The 21,617-nt window shown below is 42.0% G+C and overlaps 1 protein-coding gene across 3 annotated transcripts; it reads right to left on the bottom strand.

Moving 5' to 3' along the window:
- Window positions 1-14,449: 14,449 nt before the first annotated feature.
- On the bottom strand, window positions 14,450-20,966 carry NXT2 (nuclear transport factor 2 like export factor 2). 3 transcript variants are annotated; one of them, XM_045994433.1, is made up of 5 exons: window positions 20,830-20,966; window positions 20,625-20,712; window positions 19,352-19,438; window positions 17,512-17,656; window positions 14,450-16,631 (listed from the first exon to the last, which is right to left on the bottom strand). In XM_045994433.1, exons 2-5 carry the CDS (start codon window positions 20,637-20,639, stop codon window positions 16,450-16,452), a joined length of 429 nt encoding a protein of 142 aa, XP_045850389.1. In that variant the 5' UTR covers window positions 20,640-20,712; window positions 20,830-20,966; the 3' UTR covers window positions 14,450-16,449. The 3 variants fall into 3 exon arrangements, with proteins under 3 accessions (XP_045850389.1, XP_045850390.1, XP_045850391.1); XM_045994434.1 differs by having other exon boundaries at window positions 20,625-20,709; XM_045994435.1 differs by having other exon boundaries at window positions 20,625-20,709; window positions 20,862-20,966.
- Window positions 20,967-21,617: the final 651 nt, after the last annotated feature.

Below are 21,617 nucleotides of genomic sequence, written 5' to 3'. Positions count from 1 at the left end.
GAGCTCATCAGAGAGCTGATGCGGGGCTCAATCACAGGACCCTGGGATCATGACTAGAGCCGAAGGCAGGCACTTAACCAACCGAGCCACCCAGGCACCCTGGGAGTTTGGAGTTTTAAAACTGCTGCCAATACTCCAATCTGTTCTTTTTTATTTTAAAAAAACATTTTATTTATTTATTAGACAGAGAGAGAACATGAGCAGGAGAAGGGGCAGAGGGAGAGGGAGAAGCAGATTCCCTGGTGAGCAGGGAACCCAGTTCAGGGCTCGATCCCAGGTCCCTGGGATCCTGACCCATGCTGAAGGCAGACACTTAACTGATTGAGTCACCCAGGCACCCCCTAATCTATCTTAACACATTACTTCCTGTGTCAGTTCCCAAATCTTGAATTCAGACTGGAATATAATAGCAGTTATGGCCTCACTTTTCCCCTCTTCTGTTTAATAATGAAAATCCAGGTTACACATGAGGTCTGAAGTTCTCTGGTAGTCCTTAGCTCTAAATGGCAACCAAAAACTCCTTCCTTCCTACTTCCTCCCCTTCCTCCTTTCCCTCCTCCCTCCCTTCCTTCCTTCCTTCCTTTCTTCCTTCCTTCTTTCTTTCCTTCCCTCCTCCCTTGCTCCATATCTCTGTCTTTCCTTCCTTCTGACATGGTCATACTTTCAAGTACAATGGGAGATGCAGGTTCTATGTCCTGTTCATTCCTTTCACTCTTCCCCATCCTTACCCCCAGTGTGTGAGGGTTTTCTAGAATACTAATCCATCAAAGTTATGCTGTGAGACAGGATGAATGTTTGGGAATTTCCTTCATAGGAATTTTCCTTCAGAAGGATCTGATAATCAAAAGCAAATTGGACTTGCTGCTTCAAATTACATGGACAACTACAAAATGAAACTTGTTAGCTCAAGCATAAGAAACAGAATTGGGATAAAGTCAGAGTTGGGGGAAGAGAAGAAGAGAAAAAGAAAAAAAGAACTTCCGGGAACACTGTGAGGTATGCTAGGACAAAACACACCATCCTTTGGATCCCAAACAAGGTCTTGATTAGATTTTTGGTGGTGGTCTGGGGTGAGGGTTATAGGAGCTGACACCTGGGGAGCTACTGTGTGGGGCTGTTGAGGTGTTGGTGGTAACTAACAATGACTGATTCAAGCCCTACTATACAAAAGTCAGTACAGTAATGATTCTCCACGGCCACAGAACCATTAGCCAAATGGTGCTGAGAATCGAAGCAATCCAGGTAATCCCAGTGCGATGCTAGGAACATCTCTCCATAGCATTTCCATCCAAAGAAGAGACTGGCATTTCCCCAGCACTAGGGCTCCTGGAGCCGTGTTTCATCCAGAAGCTGGGACTCCATGTTACTCTGTAAGTTTAGGAAGGTGATCACAGGAGGAAAGTTACTGCAGATTTCACAGAACTGGTGCCTAGAGTGAATGGCGTATAACACTACTCTTTGCATCCCTTTTTTAACCAACATCGGAGCCAGGCTCCATTGGTTGTTAGTAAGTGTCTAACAACTGGCTTTCTGAGAGGTGGGGAGGAGCTCCGTTTTGTAACATTTTCCAATTTCTATCGTGTAAAAACTTACAACCGTGGTTGATTTCAAGCTACCAAAGTGACTTCACTGAACATGGGTTAAGGAGGCCATGTGGATAAGCAGCTCTCATAAGCCAGAGTGGGCTTACCCCTGGATGTAGCTCTTCTCACAATGGGCCCCCTGAGCTGACTTGGGACAAGCAATGGGATCTATGGTAGATGAGGCCAGGGATTGAAAGCTTGGGATGGGGATGTAAAAGATTTCCAGGGGAAAAGGACTGGATAGTGGGCAAGAAAGGACAGCCTCTGACTATCCACAATGGAAAATGGTGAAAAAGGTATGATGAGTTCTTGACCTTCTTACAGACAGAAGAGGAAAGTGGTGATAAGATGAAAGAAATGTTCCCATTGGGATTGTGGGATAGGATCATACCAGCAGGCAAGGATCAAATATGTACTGGGGAAAACAGTAAAGCCAGGTTCTGCCAGCCAACCTGGGGCTGATGAAGGGTCTAAGGTATGTGCCTCCCTCCATTTTTCTGATTACTATCAAACTGGAAAGGTGGAGAGGGGTGTGGAGTGTGGGAAAGAGGATGCTGGAGCTTTTGAAAGAAAGAAACAGGATTGTGAGAACCTTTGTGTGTGTGTGTGAGAACTTCTTTTTTTTTTTTTTTTTTTTTTTTGGATCCTCAGCCTAATGGGACAGGCAGGAGTCATGGTAGAGTGGCACTTTAAGGTGTTTGTGGCTGCATTAAAAAGAATTAGATTCAGGAGTGCCTGGGTGTCTCAGCTGATTAAGTGTCTGACTCTTGATTTTTGCTTAGGTCAAGATCTCAGCATCATGAGATTGAAACCTGCATCAGGCTCCATGCTGAATGTGGAGCCTCCTTAATATTCTCTCTCCCTCTCACTCTGTCCCTTTCCCCACCACTCTCTCTCTCCCCTCTCTCTCACTCAAAAGAAAGAAAGAATGCAAAAGGAAAGGAGGGAAAAGAAAAGGAAAAAAGAAGAGAAAAGAAAAGGAAAGGAAAAGAGAAGAGAAGAAAAGAAAAGAAAAGAAAAACAATTAAATTCAGAAAAATATTCACAGGCTTTGGAAAGGCAGGAAGGAACCCCTGGGAAGCTCATAGTTTTGCTTCCCCCACCCCACTGCCAACAAATAAGAAGTATTTGTTAACAAATTGCATGTATCAGTAGAGGGAATGCTTCCCTAAAGTTGGGGAAAAGTTGGGAAAATGTTCATGAATGCTTAGAATGGTTTGGAAATAAATAGGCTTGGGGCTCTCAGGCTGGAGCTAGCTGGGATCCAAGAAATAATAGGCTCCATTCCTCAGGGGCAGCCCAACTTCTTCCCATCAGATCTGTCACTCGGCATTGCCAGCCTTTCCCCATGAGGCTAGTGGGATCACTGGTGACGAGGCCTGCTCCAGACCAATTAATTTTGAATCTTTGAAAAGAGGCCATGGTTTAAAAGCTCTACAAATGATTCTAATGTGCAGCCAGGATTGAGAACCACTGATGTGGTGAAATGGTGGAAGCTTTATGCCAAGAGGAACTATAGAGTGAGTCTCAAATAGCTATTATATTTGGGTTATTTTATAGATAGTCTCTGACTCATGGTCCCTTAGAAGACTAGACAGGGCTAGGTACTGTGATCCGAGTGCAGAGTTTCCCATACTTGGAATAAATTGTGTGGATCCTGGAGTTCCTGAAGACCAGGGAGAGGGCAGGGATTGTGGGGGACATGGGGTGGTGAGGTGGTGAGTACTGATGTGTTCGGAGCCAACAGGTCTGATTTAAATAGGTGAATTCATTACCAGCTCCAGCCTCTTTTGGGTAAGCACTAGGTATGGTTTCGCAAATGACCAGGGACCAGTATCTTCTAGTTTCTTCACTCCCGTCCTGAGTGCTAAGGCAACGACCACACAGAAGGCAGGACATACAAGAGGAAAGTCCCTGACAAGTCTCATCAAAGGCTCCAAGGCAAAAGGAACCCAGGAACAAAGTTGACCAAATTATAACTTTGGAGATTCCTCCACTGTGCTAAGGACCGAAAAGCGGTTGAAGGGGAAGCTAAGTACTATGAAGAAACAGTTTGCCGTAAGCGGGATATAGGATGTGTGAAAAGGGAGCAGCTCTGGACAACGTTCCAGATTCTTTGACATTTTAGGGAACATTCTAGGAAGATGAGTGTCGAAGATCATACATCAGAAACATATTAGGGAATATTTTATTAATGCCTTTATATCTGCATGTATTAATTAGAGATTTCTGCTTCTAGTTATGAGAGAACACATTGTTGCAGAACAAATGCATGAAAACAACTTAGAAAAGCCATCTATTTGAAAGTATCAGGAATTGCCAAAACAATCAGAGATACCTCAAGGATTGAAGATCCTGGAGAAAAGGAGACAAAAGAGAAGTGAGCCTCTGGGTAAAGCTTTTGGGCATTTGTTGACTCCTGGTGCAGGACAAGAAACTGAGAATCTGGACCAAGTTGTCTGTCAAGAGGCAGTGAAACCATCAGAACTTTCAGAAATCGCATGGAGCTGAGGAAAAAACAGTTGGGGTTTGGAGCTGCGAAGGGGCTAATATCCCAGACAGAGGTGAAGCACGGAGAAGATAGCCAGGCACTCAGTGCTTTTTGACTCAAGACGATTGCCAAATTCTTTTTTTTTTTTTTAAAAGAATTTATTTATTTAACTGAGATAGAATGAGAGAGAGAGCGAGAGCATGAGAGGGGAGAGGGTCAGAGGGAGAAGCAGACTCCTCACCAAGCAGGGAGCCCAATGTGGGACCCGATCCCAGGACTCCAGCATCATGACTTGAGCCGAAGGCAGTTGCTCAACCAACTGAGCCACTCAGGCTCCCGACAATTGCCAAATGCTTAAGCAGTGGAGAGCAAGAGGCTAAGGAGCCAAGTAGAAAGCCACTGAAAAGCAGTCTGGAGTTTTCAGACATCCTGTAACACTCAAGGGAAAAACTTTTGAATTTAGTACTTGCCAAGAACTGAGAGCCCTAGTAAGACCGCTCAGGTTCTCAGTTACGAAAGGGCTACACCTTGGGACTGGGAGTGTACCAGGGGTAGAATAAGCCTTACAAAGATTGAAGCTGAGCTTCACATCTGCTTAGTCCCCTATTGGGTTTAGGTGAATTCTGACCTCCCACAGTGACTATTAGAAGATAGGGGGACCCTCTGTAGAGAAAGAAATCATAATTCAGAGCTTCTCCAACTTTTCAAATACAATTTTCAGCATTTCAATAAGAAATTACCATGCATACAAAGTAATGGGAGCAACTCCCCTCAAAAGCCAACAGACAATAGAAAAAGGCTCAGTGACACAGACATTAGAGTTATCTGACATGGACTTTAAAATAAATGTTATTAATATGCCTAAGAAAATAGATGACAATGTGGAGAACATCATCAGAGTACTGGAATCTTAAAAAAAACCCACACAAATGACTATTCTAGAACTATAAAGATAAAATATACAAAAATAAATCACTAGATGGGTTAACAGCAGATTGGACATAAAGAAGATGAATGAACAGAACTTGTTTAAAGATATATAAAATCACAGACTCAAGAGCACCATAAACACCAAGTATACATAGAAAGTCACAGGGTAAATCACATTCAAGTTTCTGAAAACTAAATTAAAGAGAAAGTCTTAAAAGAAGCCAAAAGAAAGAAGAAGACACATTATGTTCAAAGAGACAATGATAAGATATTAACTGACTTCTCAATAGAAATAATGGAAGCTAGAATACAGAGTGCTGGATTTAGTGCTGAAAGAGATTAATGGCTAATCTTGAATTCTATACATGATGAAAACATCTTCAAATAAGAAGGTAAAATACTTTTCCAAACAAAAAAACCCTGAGAAACCATCAAACCCACGCTGGAAGAGATAATAAAGGCCATCCTTTGGTAGAAGCTAAATGGTCCCAGGTAAAAGCGTAAAAATGCAGGAAGGAATGAATAGAAATGAAAGGGATAAGCCTAAATAAACATCCACTTAAAAAAATATCTTTTAGAGTTCAAAATAATATGCAGAATTTATTAAAGTATGGTGATGGTAACAGAGGTCAGAAGAAAAGGAAATGGAGATAAAGTGTTCTAATACAAAGCTATCTCAACATCTAAGATGGCTTCTCTAGCTCTTACTGTCATATCTATGTGTACCTTCCCTTTAAAGGTGTATTTCAGAAGTTTGCACATATGACTTCTGCTTTGATTCCCGTCACATGACCTCAACCTAGCTTCAGTGGAGGCTGGGAAATATAGTCTTCAGCCGGGAGGCCAGTACCCCTCTAAAACTTGGGGTTTCTATCATTAAAAGAAAAAGTGAAAGGTATATATTGAAGGACAATCATTAGCTTCTGTCACTTTGCTCCAGGCCTGTGGACAACTGATTTGTAGAGGTGTAAAGATTCCAACTTGTAAACAGAAAGTTAGAAGAAAATTCCCCAGTGGTTTTGTGAGGGATGTAACATAATCTGATTTTCTGTTTCAGATCACTGGCTGCTGTGTGGCAGAGAATGTGCTCTAGCGAGGCAAGGGCAGAAACAAGGAGATCATGCTGGAAGATACTGCAGCAGCTCAGGCAAGAGATGATGGCACAGTGGCTTGCTCTAGGGTGGAAAGACAATTAAGGCAACAGTGGTGTCATTCATTGAAGAGGAACCGGTTTGTAGGGGAGATGGCGAGTTCATTTTTGGACATAAGTCAGATATGGCAATTAGCTGTCCAAGAAAGGATGCCAGTCAGACAGTTGGATAAATGAGACGGGAGCTCAGAGGATAGGTTTAAGGAGAGATAGTCTCTTGGGAGTGATGGCATATATTATGTTTAAAGCACTCACCCTGGGGTGTCTGTGTGGTTCAGTCCATTAAGCCTTGGACTCTTGGTTTCCACTCAGGTCATCATCTCAGGGTCCTGGGATCAAGCCCCAAATTAGGCTCTGCACTCAGCACGGAGCCTGCTTGTCCCTCTTCCTCTGCTCCTCTCCCATTCTCTCTCTATCTCTCTTGAATAAATAAATTAAAAATCTTTTTAAAACTCTGTCCAGAGTTCTGTTTCAGAGCTTTTTTCCCTAATCCCTTGGTTTCTCATCTGACAATAGGAGAGAGTGGAGGTGGGTGAGGTTATCTTACTTCTCTTCATGGCAGAGATTGGCAGGAAAATCTGTTATGGGAATCACTGAACTCAGTGTTTGTGGGCCAGTTATATTAGCAAGGCTGACACACATTTTCCTGAAATAGGAATGCAAAAATAAAGTCAGTTCTCTATTTACAGTTTATACCTAGTGAAAAAAAATCAGATGAATCTAAACTTTATGAAAGTCCAAGAAAATAAAATATCCCCAAACTTCTATAAGTTCTGGAAGAAAATATGAGAGGATATAGTTATCATTTGGGGATAGGGAATCCTGCCCTAAGCTGACTATGAACATCAGAAGTTAAAAAAGAAAAGAGTGCCATGTTTGACTGGATAAAGGACATAAAATATCTGCATGGCCAAAGGTATAAAAAATAAGAAAAAGAGAAATAAATTTTAGTGGAAAACCTGGCAAAGGAAAGGAAGTGGTATTTCACAGATGAAGTGCTATAAATGTTCATACTCACTAATGTTCAGTTCAAGCATTCATTTATTTAATAAATATTTAGTGAGAAACTACTAACTGCTAGCACTGTACTAGGTGAACAAAATATACAATATCTCTGCCTTGGAACTTACAGTGGAGGAAGACAAACAATGAAAACTGAGATATATAATTTATCAGTGGTGAAAAGTGCTCTGGAACAAAATAAAACAGAGTAGGGGGATAGAGAATGATATAAAAAGTACCTTTTTAGGAAGGATGGTGTGATGGTTAATTTTATGTGTCAACTTGATTAGGCCATGGGTGTCCATCTCTTTAGTCAAACATTATCCTGGGGATATCTGTGAGGATGTTTTTGGACAAGATTAACATTTGCATTGGTAGACTGAGTAAAGCAGATCATCCTCCCAGTGTGGGTGGGCATCATCTAATCAACTGAAGGCCTACGTAGAACAAAAAGCGTGAGGAAGAGAGGACTCCTCCTGCCTGAGTGTTTGAGATGGATGTTGGTCTTTTCCAGCATTTGATCCCGAACTGAAACATCAGCTCTTCTTAGGTCTTGAGCTTGGTGGTTTTCGGAGTGGAACTTACATCATCAGCTCTCCTGGGTCTCCGGTTTACTGATGGGAGATCTTGGAACTTCTCAGCCTCTGAGCCAATTCCTTATAATCTCTCTATCTTTCTCTCTCTCTCTCACACACTCTCTCTCTCCCCCTCAACTTCTCCCTCTCTGTCATTTTACCTCTCCCTCTTCCTCTTCAGCTCCCACTTAGAATTAGGTGGGAAGACACTGGAGGGTTTTGAGCAGAGTAGTGGCATGATCAGACTTCCATTTTTTAAAGGACCGCTCTTTCTGTTGTGTTGGGAATCAGCTGGAATGGGATCAGGAATGCAAGGCAGGAGGCTTGAGCAACAATCCTGATATAGACCAGGATGATACTGGTGGGGGTGGTGAGAGGTGGTCAGACTCTGTGGGGTATGAGAGACAGGGAGGAATTGAGGATGGTTTCTGGGTTTTGGCCTGCATGGTGGAAGAATGGAGAATAGAGTTGCCATTTACAGAGATGAGACATGGTGTAGGTACAGCAGATTGGAGGATAAGACCAGGCCTTTAGTTTACACATGGTAAGTCCCTCCTATCTTAAATGATTTTGTTGTCCATACTTTAATTGTACATTTAAGAAAATTTTCCAAAGTAGGATTTTGATTTGGGGCCTGCTAAATGAAGTTAGAGTTGTCTGTTAGGCACTGGAATTGGCAGTTGATTTTAAGTACGGCATTGGAGGTCATGACTAGAGGTAGAAGTTTAGAAGTTACCGAGTTCTCTAACAATGAAAGAAATCCAAACTGAGACACAATATTGTTTTCTCACTAATGAGTTGGGCAAATTTTTTAAAATTATTAATGTCCAATGTGGCAGAAAATGGTCAAATACACTATTGTTCAGTGAGCCCAGAGTCCAGATTCCTGTTCATAGACTGACCATGTGATGATGGTGAGGAAAACAATTTTAACATTTTTTACTGATTGCTTACTGTGTGTCAGGTGCCATGCTAAGAGCTTTATGTCTTATTTCAAAGTTCATTTTTGCTACACAGAGTCATTTCTGTTTTCTAGGCATTCATTCATATAGCAATTACTTTGGGTCCCCTCTTTTGTGTTCGATCTGCCTAGGAAATCCATAAAAATGGACTCACTTACTCTGGACCAATAGTTTGGAATTTCTTTAGTACTATGGTCTCCTTTGAGATGCTGGTGAAAACTATAGCCTTTGTCCCTAGGTAAATACTCATTTCCTTGGGAGATCCCACACCTCTCTCCTGAAGCTCTAGGAGGTCTGTGAACCCCAGGCCGCATCCAGAACCTCTGTTCTGGGACAATGGTGCAAGGACACACAAGGCAAGCGTGGGAGGAGGGTGGAAGAGAAGGCTAGGGCATAGAGAAATATTCGGCAGGCCAGTTTGTATTTGGAAAGGATCAGTTATGTGCTACAATGCCAGAATGCTGGGGTCCCCTGGTGAATACTAACAGTACAATCTGGGCCGTACTCCCATTCCCCAGCATTCTCTTCCCCATCCTCCATCTCTTGTCCCTGTCTGCCATCCCTGGACAGCCCAAATGTCTCTCCATCCCCTCTTTGACTCCAACCTTCGGAGAGCCAAATGGAGTCAGCCAGGACTCCAACCTTCTGCCCAAGTAGCTAGGAAGCCCCTTCCATAGCCTGGGTATGGGCCTTTCCCATTGAGTCCTTGTCTCCTGTTGTTTTTTTTCCCCCCTCCTTGCCCATGGAAGGATCCATGGTCATGGTCAAGCAGGCTACTAGGGTACCTGCCTGAGAAGCCGCCAGACACTCACTCTCCATACTCATCAGTTCTTCAGGTCGACAAAGGACAGACTAGAGACATGGGGGTCAGTTTGGATTCTCTAGTAAGCAGATACCGGGATGGAGTTAGGAGCACATGGTTGATTGAGGGTGGACACCTGTGAAAGAGAGAGAGAGAGGAAGCAGGATTAGGCAGAGAAATCTCTGAACATTGTTACAGATACAGCACTCATGAGAGGATGGGAGCGCAGAAGCAGGATTGGGCAGGCTGTCGGTATGGATCTGAAAGTCAGGGCCAAGCCAGGAGATAGCTACAGAGCAAGGAGAACCCTTTAGAGAAGTCCTACAACATATCACCTGGTGACCTTCCCAAGACGGGGTTTGCAGCTTTGCGGTGAGGGACTTCCTGCCTTACAAGGAGTGGTGCGGGGGTGGGGCTGGTGAGAGTGGCTCCTGCTCTGTGCTATCGCTATCGTATTTTTTCCTCCAGATAGGAGCCCCAGACCTGCCCTCACTTGTGACTGATGTACGGAATATGCTTCTCTATGTTGACCCTCAGTTCTAGGAGCCATCCTGCCAGGGAGGAAGGGAGTAAGTGCCCACAAAGGCAGATGCTGAGTGGGTGCATCTATATACTCAGGGCATATGGGTGGCTGGTTCTCCAGGCTTGGCTCTAAGAAAGGAGGACACAGCAGCTCCCGGATTCACCACCGTTCGTGATGTGCTTATAATTCTCTCATAATGGTTAAGGATCACACAGGCCTGCTATTGGATCTTACTTCTGCCACGGAGTGGCTTTGGACAAGTGACTCTCTTGTTGGAGCCTCAACTGCCGTATTTTCAAAAAATTTCCCAGGGCCAAACGAGGTAATAATGCGTGCGAGGTGTTCAGTATTGCTTGGCTCATGTAGGTGCTTAATGGCAGTTAGGTATGTTACTACTCTGTGCCAGGCCCAGTACGGTTTTTACCTCATGAAAGCTTCACAATGACCTTGCCACGGAAGTATTATGCCCCCTTTTGTAGTTAAGGCAGTGGGGGGCTCTGGTATAGTATTAATAACTTGCTAAAGGATCACACATCTAGTAAGTGACAAGTCCCCAATTCACCTCCAAGTCTCTTTGACTCCAAGTCGACCCATTAGTTCACACCAACACGACGTTCTAGAGTTTTCCCAGGCTGCTACCAAAGGGGCTCTGCAGGCTAATGAGAAGGATGGGGGACAGAAATGGAGTTTGGGAGGGTTCTCGGGCCACTAACAGCTAGGTGAGAGCCACAGTGGAATAAAAGACATTTCCCACAGTGAACAGAAGTCAAAAGAATGCATCATTGGTAAGATATTTGGGAGGTTATATGCAGGGCACATTGATAGCTGACAATAAATAAATAGTATGTTGAAGTCTGCCTTCTGCAAGGTAGAGTTTGAGGGGCACAAATCAAGCTTCTCCCATCCGTCACACACAAAACATACGCCCAAAGGGCCAAGATTAGTGGTCATGTCTTTGAGTTCTAGTACGGTTGCACCTGCTTCCAGACAAAGTACAACCTTGAAGCCAATCACTTCCATAGTGAGCATGTGAGTTAACAAACTGAGCTTGAAAACGGAAGCTGGATCTTGAGGGAATGAACCTTAGGGCAAAGGAGATCCAGAGAGGATGAGAAAGGGGATTTGAAAAGAAGGCAGAATAGTCCAGAGTCAGCAACTGAGGGGCCCTTGGGAAGCAAAACAAAGTAGGGCCCCAGAAAAATGGGAGAAAGTGTACAGAGGTAGGAGGCCCCCTAGTTCCTAGTTTTGCCACTGGTCCCCCAGAGATGTGTGAGTGTATTTATGTTTTTAGTTGCAGTCCTTATTCCGAGGTGGAAGGGCTTCCTTAACCACCATGCCTTCCCTTCCAGTGTGATTATAAATCCTCTGTACAGGGAGCCTCTATTTCCTGGTTTCTCTCTCCCATGTCCTCCCCTTTTCTTTCCAGTTGTTTGGAAAGCAACATTTCCCCAACTGTCCCCACCCCCAACCCACCAGCTAATTTCTCCTCTGGTCCCTACTCCCAGGTTTGCCTTTCCTCTCTCTCTCTCTTCATCCAGCAACATCCAAAGCCATTGAATTATTAGCTATGAGATTGGGCCCAGACTACTGGGAATTCAGGGTGCCACAGACAGACAGATAAGCTTATTGGAGAAATCATTCCAGGCTCTTTGAGAAACAGTACAAAAGGATAGGGGGACAAATTGTGTGTTGACCAGCTCAGGAAGCTCAGGGCTCCAAGAGGGCTGGTGGCACCTGCCACTTATGCTACTGACCCCTCTTCCCTGATTTCCTGTCCTTGTGGAAGAGAATTGGAATCGATAATGTTCTAGGCCATTTCTTTCCCCCCATGATGGAAAGACCTCTCAAAAACACTGTTATGCTGTAAATAAACAAATAAAAAAATTCAATAATAAAAAAAAGTCAATTGTGTATTGTTACTCCTGCTTCCCCTGAAGAGCCTAAATTGCTTTTGTATAGTAAACAGTCCTTTCTCTCTGTATTGATGTAATCTGAGCCTTGTGCAGCTGAAGTCTCGTATAGGCCGTGGCAAGTTGTGGTTGTGAACAGCAATTTCTGTCACCTGATTATACCCTCAAAGAACCAGAATCTGGGGAGAGACCAAAGCCAATGAATCTTTGTCTTGTGCAAATTGTCTTGTGCAGTGTTTTCACATCTGTTGGCTTATTCAAGCCTCACAACCACCCGGAGGGGGCCAGACAAGGAAAATCTCAATGCAACAGACAAAGATCGAGGCCCAGAGTAAGTGAGTCACCAAAGGTCACAGGATCAGCCTGAGACTACAGGTCTCCTTTGGGTCTGGGACCTGGATTGACTCCATCGAGACCACCATAGCTTGTGTTAAACCAAGGGGCTGATATACCATATCTGGAATGTTCAAGAAGAAAGGGAAAGGGAACACACACACACAGAGAGAGGATTGACTTAAAATAGACCAAAATACAGTTTATGCAGTATCAGACCATGTTCAGAGGGTTTCTGCCAGAATGCCTTCTCATTACTCTTCTTGGACACCTGAAATCTGGTGGCCTCCTCCCCATTTCAAGTCTTCGCTGCCACACATGCTACTCTTCAGATTCTGCCTAGAGACTAAACAGTTGCTTCCTTACCTCTGAACTTTAGGAGCAAGACAACGACAGGGAAGAAAACAGTGCTGCCTTTCATGGCCCTCTGCAATTATGACATGCAACTATGAGAGGAGGAAGTTTTTGATCATTCCTAAGTCATGGTGACATGGCTGACACATGGCACCACTTTTCCCAAACTGCCCAACCCCATCCCTCACTAGAAAGCGATAGTAAAAATTACATGTTTGTTCCTTTTTGTTTTCCAAAGGGCTTCTACAGTCCATTAAGGAGTTGTAAAAAATCTATGCAGAAGGCTGTGATCAGAATTTTCAAAAAAACCTAGTACAGTGAAATAGAAAGTACCAGAACAAATTGCAAGTAGTATGCATGAGGTTTCTTTTGGACATAACATTTCATTTGCCACATGTATGCATCTGTGTGCTGGATTGTGGTATTTTATACTTCTTATTGTGTGTTCAGGCAAAACCTTTGAAAGCCACCAATTTAGAAGATACATACACTTCAATGTGAGATAAAGGCTCTATCCTAGCTTCATTGGATATGTTATTATGGCAATACTGTTTCCTCTTTTTAGTGTTTCTCTAGGGAGCGGACTGACCTATACAGCCCACACAGGGTCACTGAGAACTCTTTTGTACAGAAAGCTGCATTTGGCAATGAAAGACAAATATTTATTAATAGAATACCACCGTTTGGTAGCCAAGTGTTTTGATGAAATATTTTCATCGTATAGAGCCAACTGTTAAATCTAAAAGCTAACTATGCCCCATTTCCACCTATCTTTACCCTTCATACCATGTGTGTCTTTTCTATGTCCTGTATTAAATAACAAAAATTAGCAAATGAAGTGCCCTTCTACCAGATTTCCTGCCTCACTTTCAAATAAGTCAATCCAGCAATATTCCAGAATAAGGGAACTCCTAGTATCTTCTAGCCTTTTTTGGACTGCTTGCTCCTTCTACAAACACATGGACCCTTTAACCTCACTGCGATTATCTTTGAAACACATCCTTTATTACTAGATAATTTCCAAAAACCAGTCACACGTTAAGTTCCAATTCACTGAGGCTCATGCATATTTAAATAAGCTCAATGGCTCTTCCAGCCACATAAAGCTAATCATGCAAATAACTTGACAAAATTTGAATCCTGAGGTACTAGCTTCCTAGGCTTATGGCTGTTTCCTTCCACTACGCCTGCAAATTCCAACCTAAGTAGACTCCTAACCATTTTTATCTAGGTAAATCATTGCTAGACTTTATCAACCTCATCTAAGATGCCATTGATTTTAAGACTCACCAGTATTTTTGGTACTACTGAGAAAAGGGGGGAGAGCCTATTCAAGTATGATTCGGCATCAGTTTAGGATCCAGGCCAATCTCAGGGATATTAAATTGTGAAAAGTAAGTGCATCTGTGAAGAGATGGTTTCAAGGGCTGTTGCCTCTTCTCACTCCTCTTCAAGTTCCTGGTGACACATTTTTAAGGTAGAATTGAAATTAATGGGACCCCTCTTTCTGGAAACCAACTGTCTTTTGGCTTAACTACCTGCTGAATCCAGCATTTTGGCTAAAGTTTCTCAAGGTTAAAATTTCCAACATCTCACTGGAAACCTCGCTGCTGGCTCAAACAGGGGATCTAGTGAGTGTGAGTATGTGGTAGGCAAAGAACAGGATGGGCTAGAGCAAGGACAAAATCCAGGTTGTCAACCCATTTTCAACATTCTAACCTGTGTATTTTTTTTTTTAGTTTGAAAAACTTCCTATGGTAAAGATACAACTAACTTCTCAAGTTAAAAAAAATTAAAAGACCTTAAAACAAGCTTGAGAAAATGTGACACAAGGCAAATTTTATTTTATTTTTTCAAGTTACAAAAATATCATGTCAAAAAAATACAGTCTTAGTCCATACAAGAGTAGTTCCAGCCATTTAAAAGGTCTACAGAGTTTGGAAAAATCAATGTATATAGAAGTCTTAAAACATATAATATAACCACTCGTCAGTTATTGCTAGTTATGTGCAGTTTCACTTGAGACCATTCTCTACAAGGCAAAAGGCGGTGTTCGGGCACTGACTGTTGCCTGCTCAAGGTATAGGTTTAGATGGCCAATCCAAAGTTAGAATGAGCTCACTTTCAGTAGGCCTTATATAACACATAAGTTTTGATCAGTATTACAAGAGGGTGTGGGCTACATTTCAGTTCCACCCCTTCCTTCCATATTTAATTCTATTCTCTTAACACATCAGAAGTAAAATGTGTAGTTTGGGGCAAGCGTGAATGAATTGCTGGTTTTCAAAGCAAGTGATGAGAAACCCTAACTCTGAGCTGCGATGGAGAAACAAAGCTGGCACATTGAGCTTAAAAACACTGAAACAATAAACGCAAGAAAGGAGAAAAATCTAAAGTTTAACAAAAACCAAAGCTAGCTTTTTCTCTTTAGATGTTGAGATGGAACACGAATCAACTTGTTCCTCTGAAGTCTAGGAGCTTATGAAAATCTGCTGTCCTCTGTTTTCTCTTTAAAAAGACCAAGAGCTAGCCACATGACAGGAACATGCTTTCAAACAGTTCTGTTTAGTCAATAGAAGAACGAATCATCAAATTAAATAATTTTAACTTTAAATAGGGAAGAAAAGAAAGAAAAAAAAAACAAAAGCAATTGACAGTGTAAAACACAGAGAACAAATCACTGACTTTGGGGGATGGGTAATACATAGGAGACTTTTGGCCTGAAGTTCACATGGAAGACTTAGAAGCTAAGAGTGTCCCATAGAGATAGCAATGGCTTTGTTTCCCACTTTCCTGTCAGACCCTGCAGGGTCAGCATTATTGCTGACATCTTACCCCCAGAAGTTCTTGAATAAATCTGAGACATAAATTGGTGATAAGTATGAGGTGAACTGGAAGAACCTTTCAAAAGCATTCTTTGAACAAAAGTGACACTCGGGACCATTTTGGCAAGGATAATTTATGACTTAAATCCTCAAAATAGGCTACACTTTTAAGAGGTAGAAAACAAGTACCAAAAATTTACCATTTGGCCACCCTCCTTAACTTTTGGCCAACCTTGGATCCTCTCCATTTCTCACTCCCCATTCTCCCATTAAAGCTATTAGTGCTACTACCATTCGTTACCTAAAGTTATAAACTTGGAGCTGCCAAGAAAAATCTCAAGTAGTTTTGTTTTTAAACCACTGAGTATATCGAATACTCAAGTATCAACTGGGAACATTTTAGTAGATTAATTCACTCCATAAGAAAACATGCCTACATAAAACAAATACTTAACATGAAAAAGACTACTGAACATCTCTACATGCTAATAAGTCAGAGCAGCTATGCAAACCTAAATTAATAATGTTTTCAAGAAACTGATATGGATAAGCCTTATATTAAAACTGCATTACCAGCATTTACTGAAAATAGGGATATGTCTTACTAAAAAATTAAGCTAATAACAACAACAACAAAAACTCTACTTCCTCCCAGAGAGTTACATTGTGCTGATATCCCATAGATAGTATTATAAAAGGGTTTCATTTTTGCAATAGGCTGGGCTCACAGTGTATGTGTTAATACAGAGACCACATGTGCAATATTCTCACAAGAATGTCATTAGTGAAATGTATATAAGGCATGTAAAAAACTCGCATTAAAGCTCTTAAGGGCAAGGATCCAAACAGGCAGCCACTAGAAAAGATGCTGCTAGGAATAATAAAGTATTAAAGAAAACAGCTTCAGCACATATTAGTTTATAGTGCTTCCATAATAAAATGAATTACTTCACATAAATTTCTGTTGCTGGAACTAATGGACCAAACAAGAATGGACTTCTGCCCCCTTTTAACTACTAGCCCAGTCTTGGAAACGGAAGCAGTCACTTGCAATCTTCCACACGGTGTTGGTAGGAGTCGACTGGGCAGTCAGCAGGAAGTTCTGGTTGAAGTAGTGTTGTTTATTTCCATCAAACTTCACAGTTCCACTGGTCACAACAAGAACTGTGGTCTGGGCCTGAGTAGCTTGCTCTTCACCCACATAAAATAAAAAAAGAGAAGAAGTCACAGTTTCTATCTCTAAAGAAGCAGATCTTCAGGCTTAAATGACATTGCTTCTAACAATACAGAAAAAAAAGTTTCATAAACTTTCTTTACCTTGAGCATAACCTTGAGCATGCACACCCAAAGGCAGAAAATGAAATTATTGTTTCAAAGCATATTAAAATTATTTTCAGTCCAGAAGGGGTTTGGGGACTCTAATGAAGTGCTTTTTGCAGAGGACCATTTGATTTCTGTATTTATTAATATTTCGTTGTGTTTCTAACAGAACTTTTTCGTACTTTGCTTTCTTAAGCTATTCTTTTTAAGAACTACAAAGGGGAAAGAAAATCACCCTGAACTACTACTTCTGACGTTTAGGACCCCACCTAGAGGTCAATCTTACATATCACATCAATCTACCTTGAATCAAACTCTGTCTTGCCAAATTATTTTTTCCTGTAACAGAATAAATTTCTTCTGTGAAATTTCAGTAGGTTGTAAGATAATAACATTAATCAGAAACTGGTATAATTTTTCTCTGGAAACATTTCAAGGCACAAAAGGGAGCTGTTTATTCAGGGACGACAGATAATTCAGTTCTCGCCCAACAATCAAAAGCACACTTAGCCTCAACTTCTCACTCATTTTTAATAAACCATAATCACACAATCCAACAGAAGGCTAGTGGTCTTCTGGAATTAGATGCACCTAAATGAAAACCAATAATTTAATCTGACTGCTGAATTTTTCATTTTTAACATGCTCAAAAAGTATTTCTATTGCTACAAGTTGCTTGCTGCTTTTGGCATTCAAGCTTAGTGCTCACTAAAGGAAAACAAAAGAAAACGTTGAAAGAACGTGATCTTACCATGCACGGGTTGGCAATCTAACATATTGACCTGGAACTCACTAGAAGGCAACATCTCAAAAAAATTAGTTAGGGCTTCCAGCCCTGTAACAACATTTCCATTCCATATTAAAGTGGCCTTGTCCAGATACAGCCTGGTTAGTGCCTTAAAGAGGAAAAAAAGGTAAAGATTTTGTTTCTAGAGAAGCATTTTATAGAAATGGATCAAGGGACTACAGGTGACATATAAACATTTCCATGGTTCTACCTCTATTTCCACTCCCCTTGTCCCCTCCCCCTGGAAGATAATGTGAGCAAAGAAGGTGTCTGACTGATCATTTTGGATTTAATAGAGATGATTTCACTTTAGCTATGAAAACACTTTGTATCCAAGTTGGAAGAGGGTTTTGAAGTTTCGGTTTCTTTTTGTTAAAATGATTTAAGATTATGAGTTTTAAGCACATGCAGCCCCAGACCGGGTTTAGTCCCTCTCTGGTTTCTAATTCGTCGATCGGGTCCTACCTGGCCACTCCACCCCTAGTGTTTATATACACGTGAGTCATTTGATGTTTGAACCATTTAATGTTGTATGTGTTAGGAAGAATTCTTTTAGTACTACTCAAACACCGTATTTTGTTCAAAAGAATCACAATTACTTGCTAGTACAGGTCTTTGCTAAGTCATGTAAATTAATGCCCACATAAGGCAGAATTCAACAGTTAACCCTGTAGGAACAGGAGCTAGTCAAAGGAGGTTAGCTTGTCACAGGACAGATTATTTGCTTAATCCTAAAATTTCACTTGGATGCAAAGACCAGCTCCTTATCTTGACTATGGTAATAAAACTATGTTGTCTTTTTTTTTTTTTTGCTACTTTACTTTTGAAAGTAAGTTTATTGTGCAAGACACAATAAACATCTATTGGCAGGTCCCTTGTCAAACATCAGTACCAGAAACTTCTTTTATCTTCTGCCTTAAAAAAAGAGAGATTTTGTGAGATTAACTTCTCTACCTGCAGCATAAAGAAAGTGCTCTAAAGCAGTCCTATGCTGATAAGAGGCTTAGGCAAGACTCCAGCACATACTGAAACAATTACTTAGAAGATATGACTCAGGGATAAATCACAACAAATAAGCTGATGACATGAGTACTTGCTCTGTTGAAAACTAAAAGTATCCAAACCATGTGGGTCATATTTGTGAGCTTTAATCAGAACTTACTACAGCTGTGAGCTTTAATCAGAAATTACTAATATTGGAAATTAAACAAGCAAATCAAGGAACATTCCCTGTAATGGGGAACTCCTTCAATAACACTAATGCTGTTTACTAGCACTAATGCTGTTTAAAGCATATTGACTGAATGATGGGATTAAAAAGGTAACATATCTAAGTAAACATATGTCAAGCCCCATGTCAAGTGCATTAAGTTACTTCTCACTTACCACTGTAAAAATAAAATGAAGAGGTTAGCAGTTTGCCCAGGCTCACAGAGTTAAGTAGATGCAAAGCTGAGAGAGGATCCCAGAACCCACACTTCCATAATATCATACCCGGGCGCCTGAGTGGCACAGTGGGTTAAGCCGCTGCCTTTGGCTCAGGTCATGATCTCAGGGCCCTGGGATCGAGTCCCACATCGGGCTCTCTGCTCAGCATGGAGCCTGCTTCCTCCTCTCTCTCTGCCTGCCTCTCTGCCTACTTGTGATCTCTGTCTGTCATAATATCATACCCATCTTTCCCTAAACAACGCACTTCTAAAGAACAAGTCCACAATGATCACTTATGTAAGCCTAAGGCTAAGAAAAAACAAAAGACAAAAAATCCTGGTACTTAACAAAGAGTAGTAGAGTCTATAACACTCACCCGTCTTCTTTTGTCCATTGTCTCATAGTAAATATTGACAAATTCCTCAGCAGCTCTACACGCCTGATCTACATGAGTCTTAAAATCCTAGGAGAAAAAATTCAGACCTGTACATTACCACCCCTCCAACCCCTAACAAACAGAAACCCACCAACAAAAACTAATGATTTATTTCAGTCACTCTGTGCCTCCATACACAGTCCATATTCTTCTATATAAATTAGAACATTATAAAGTTCAGGGCTTAGGGTGCCTAGATGGCTCGATGGGTTAAAGACTCTGCCTTCGGCTCAGGTCATGATCCCAGGGTCCTCGATCAAGCTCCACATTGGGCTCTCTGCTCAGCAGGGAGCCTGCTTTCTCCTCTCTCTCTCTCTGCCTGCCTCTCTGCCTACTTGTGATCTCTGTCAAATAAAATCTTTAAAAAAAATAAAAATTCAGGGCTCGAGTTTCCAGTTTTTACATTTTCCACCACTTTAAAGTACGTGTATTTAGGACATAGTCATCCCTCATTAGTGTTCTCATCTTAAATTGGAATTGATAATCTTTCCTTGGTAACTGGTGCTGTTTAAGTACTGTAGGCTTCCAATGTTTTACAAAACATTAACCTTAACAGAAATGATGTGGTCTGAACCTTAAAAAGGGCGTGGGGGGGGGGAGAGAGCTGAATCAGAAGTTATGACAAGGAGTTGCTCAGTGGGGACAAAATAAGAGTACGAAATAAAGGCCAACGAAATACTTGAAAAACTACATACTTATGGAACTTCCCCACATTATGTAAAAATTCGCTGGCGTTTGCCAAGAATTGCAGAACCGAAGAAGAGAAATGCTGTTGGGGTTTTCTCCTGCCGCATAATTAGTAAGTACCTTTTCCCCAGCCATTCACGGAGCCCAGCCTATTATTTGAATTAAGAATCCGTTTCATTTCTCTGTCAGGGAATGGAAAGTTATTTGTAAAGGGAAATAATGAAGAATAAAAGATCTCAAGCCATAAAGAGACCCCAACATTCCTGCCTCTCGCCAATTCCCATCTCAGAGTCCTTTCCAGGAGAAAGAGACTACACAAACGCTGGGGTTTGGGGGGCAGTGGGGGAATAGGGGGGCTACGGACCAAGAGGGGCTACAGAAAGGGAATCCCGCCCCCGGAGCCCAGCGGGCCAGGCCCTGATTCGCCACTGGACCACGTGACCGCCAGGCAGCCCGCCCCAGCGCCCCTCCCCTCCGCTGCCCGAGCCGCGGCGCCCCGGCACCCTGCCGCGGCCCCGGCACTCACCACGGACGTGGCCATGAGGGAGCCCGAAGCAGCCTGTTCTGGCAGTGGCGGCGTCACTACCTCTTCACGTGTCCGGCGCTCTCGGCTGCTGCAAGACCAAATATTTAGGAAGACGGCTAAACCCGCCAAACGCCGAATTCTCTACCCGCCCATTCTCCCCCGGAAGTAGCTCAGTCCGTTGTTAAAAGCACCCCGATGTTCCCACCTTAAGTACACGTCCCTTCAGTTCCGACGTACCCTCCTATCTGCCTTCTGTATTCATTTGTTAGCTATTTATCTACTTCGGGGAGAGAAAAAAAATACTCGGCTTTCATAAACGAGATACTCTAACCGAAAGTATCCATTTTCCTAGCGACAGGGGACAAGCAAAGATTATCTAAGCGATCCAATAGCGGGGCTTCTTTGCTCCAAGAGGCGGGTCCAAGGCTAGTCGAAGACCAATGAGGAACTCGAGGAGACCAGCTAACTCTGTAGCCTATAGGAAAAAGGGGTGGAGTTTGGTGAAGTAGGCAACCACTCTGCGCATGACTGGTGGAGAAGGATTTAAAGTTCTGGAACATTCTAGAAGAATCTAACCTCACTGAATTGAATCCCAACGGTCTCAGTAGTATTCCTAAAATTATTCACAAATCACGGATTTGGTTATCTGCTATTCATAAGGAAAGGCTTATCAAGTTCCTTCATTCTAACATACGTTTTTTGTCTCAGACTCCAAATGAAGATTAGTATACACTGCCATTTACCACCTTCTGCAACCGACTAAGAATAGCTAGAATTTTACTGCCTGATGACCATGAGCAAGTACTTTTTCTAAGCATTTTAATCTACATTCACTTATTACTTCAATAACTCTATGATGTAATCCTCTCCGGTTTATAGCTAAGGCACAAGTTGATTAACCTGTTCAGGGTCACAAACTAGGGTTCAAGCTCGAGAGTTTTAACTACCATTACAACCTGATTTCACTGTCCAGCATCCTTTAAAACCATTGAC

This window comes from Meles meles, chromosome X, assembly GCF_922984935.1.
Source record: "Meles meles chromosome X, mMelMel3.1 paternal haplotype, whole genome shotgun sequence".
Classification (NCBI taxonomy): Eukaryota; Metazoa; Chordata; class Mammalia; order Carnivora; family Mustelidae; genus Meles; species Meles meles.
The sequence above is the reverse complement of the archived record's forward strand: the minus strand, read 5'-3'. Positions and strand labels throughout refer to the sequence as shown.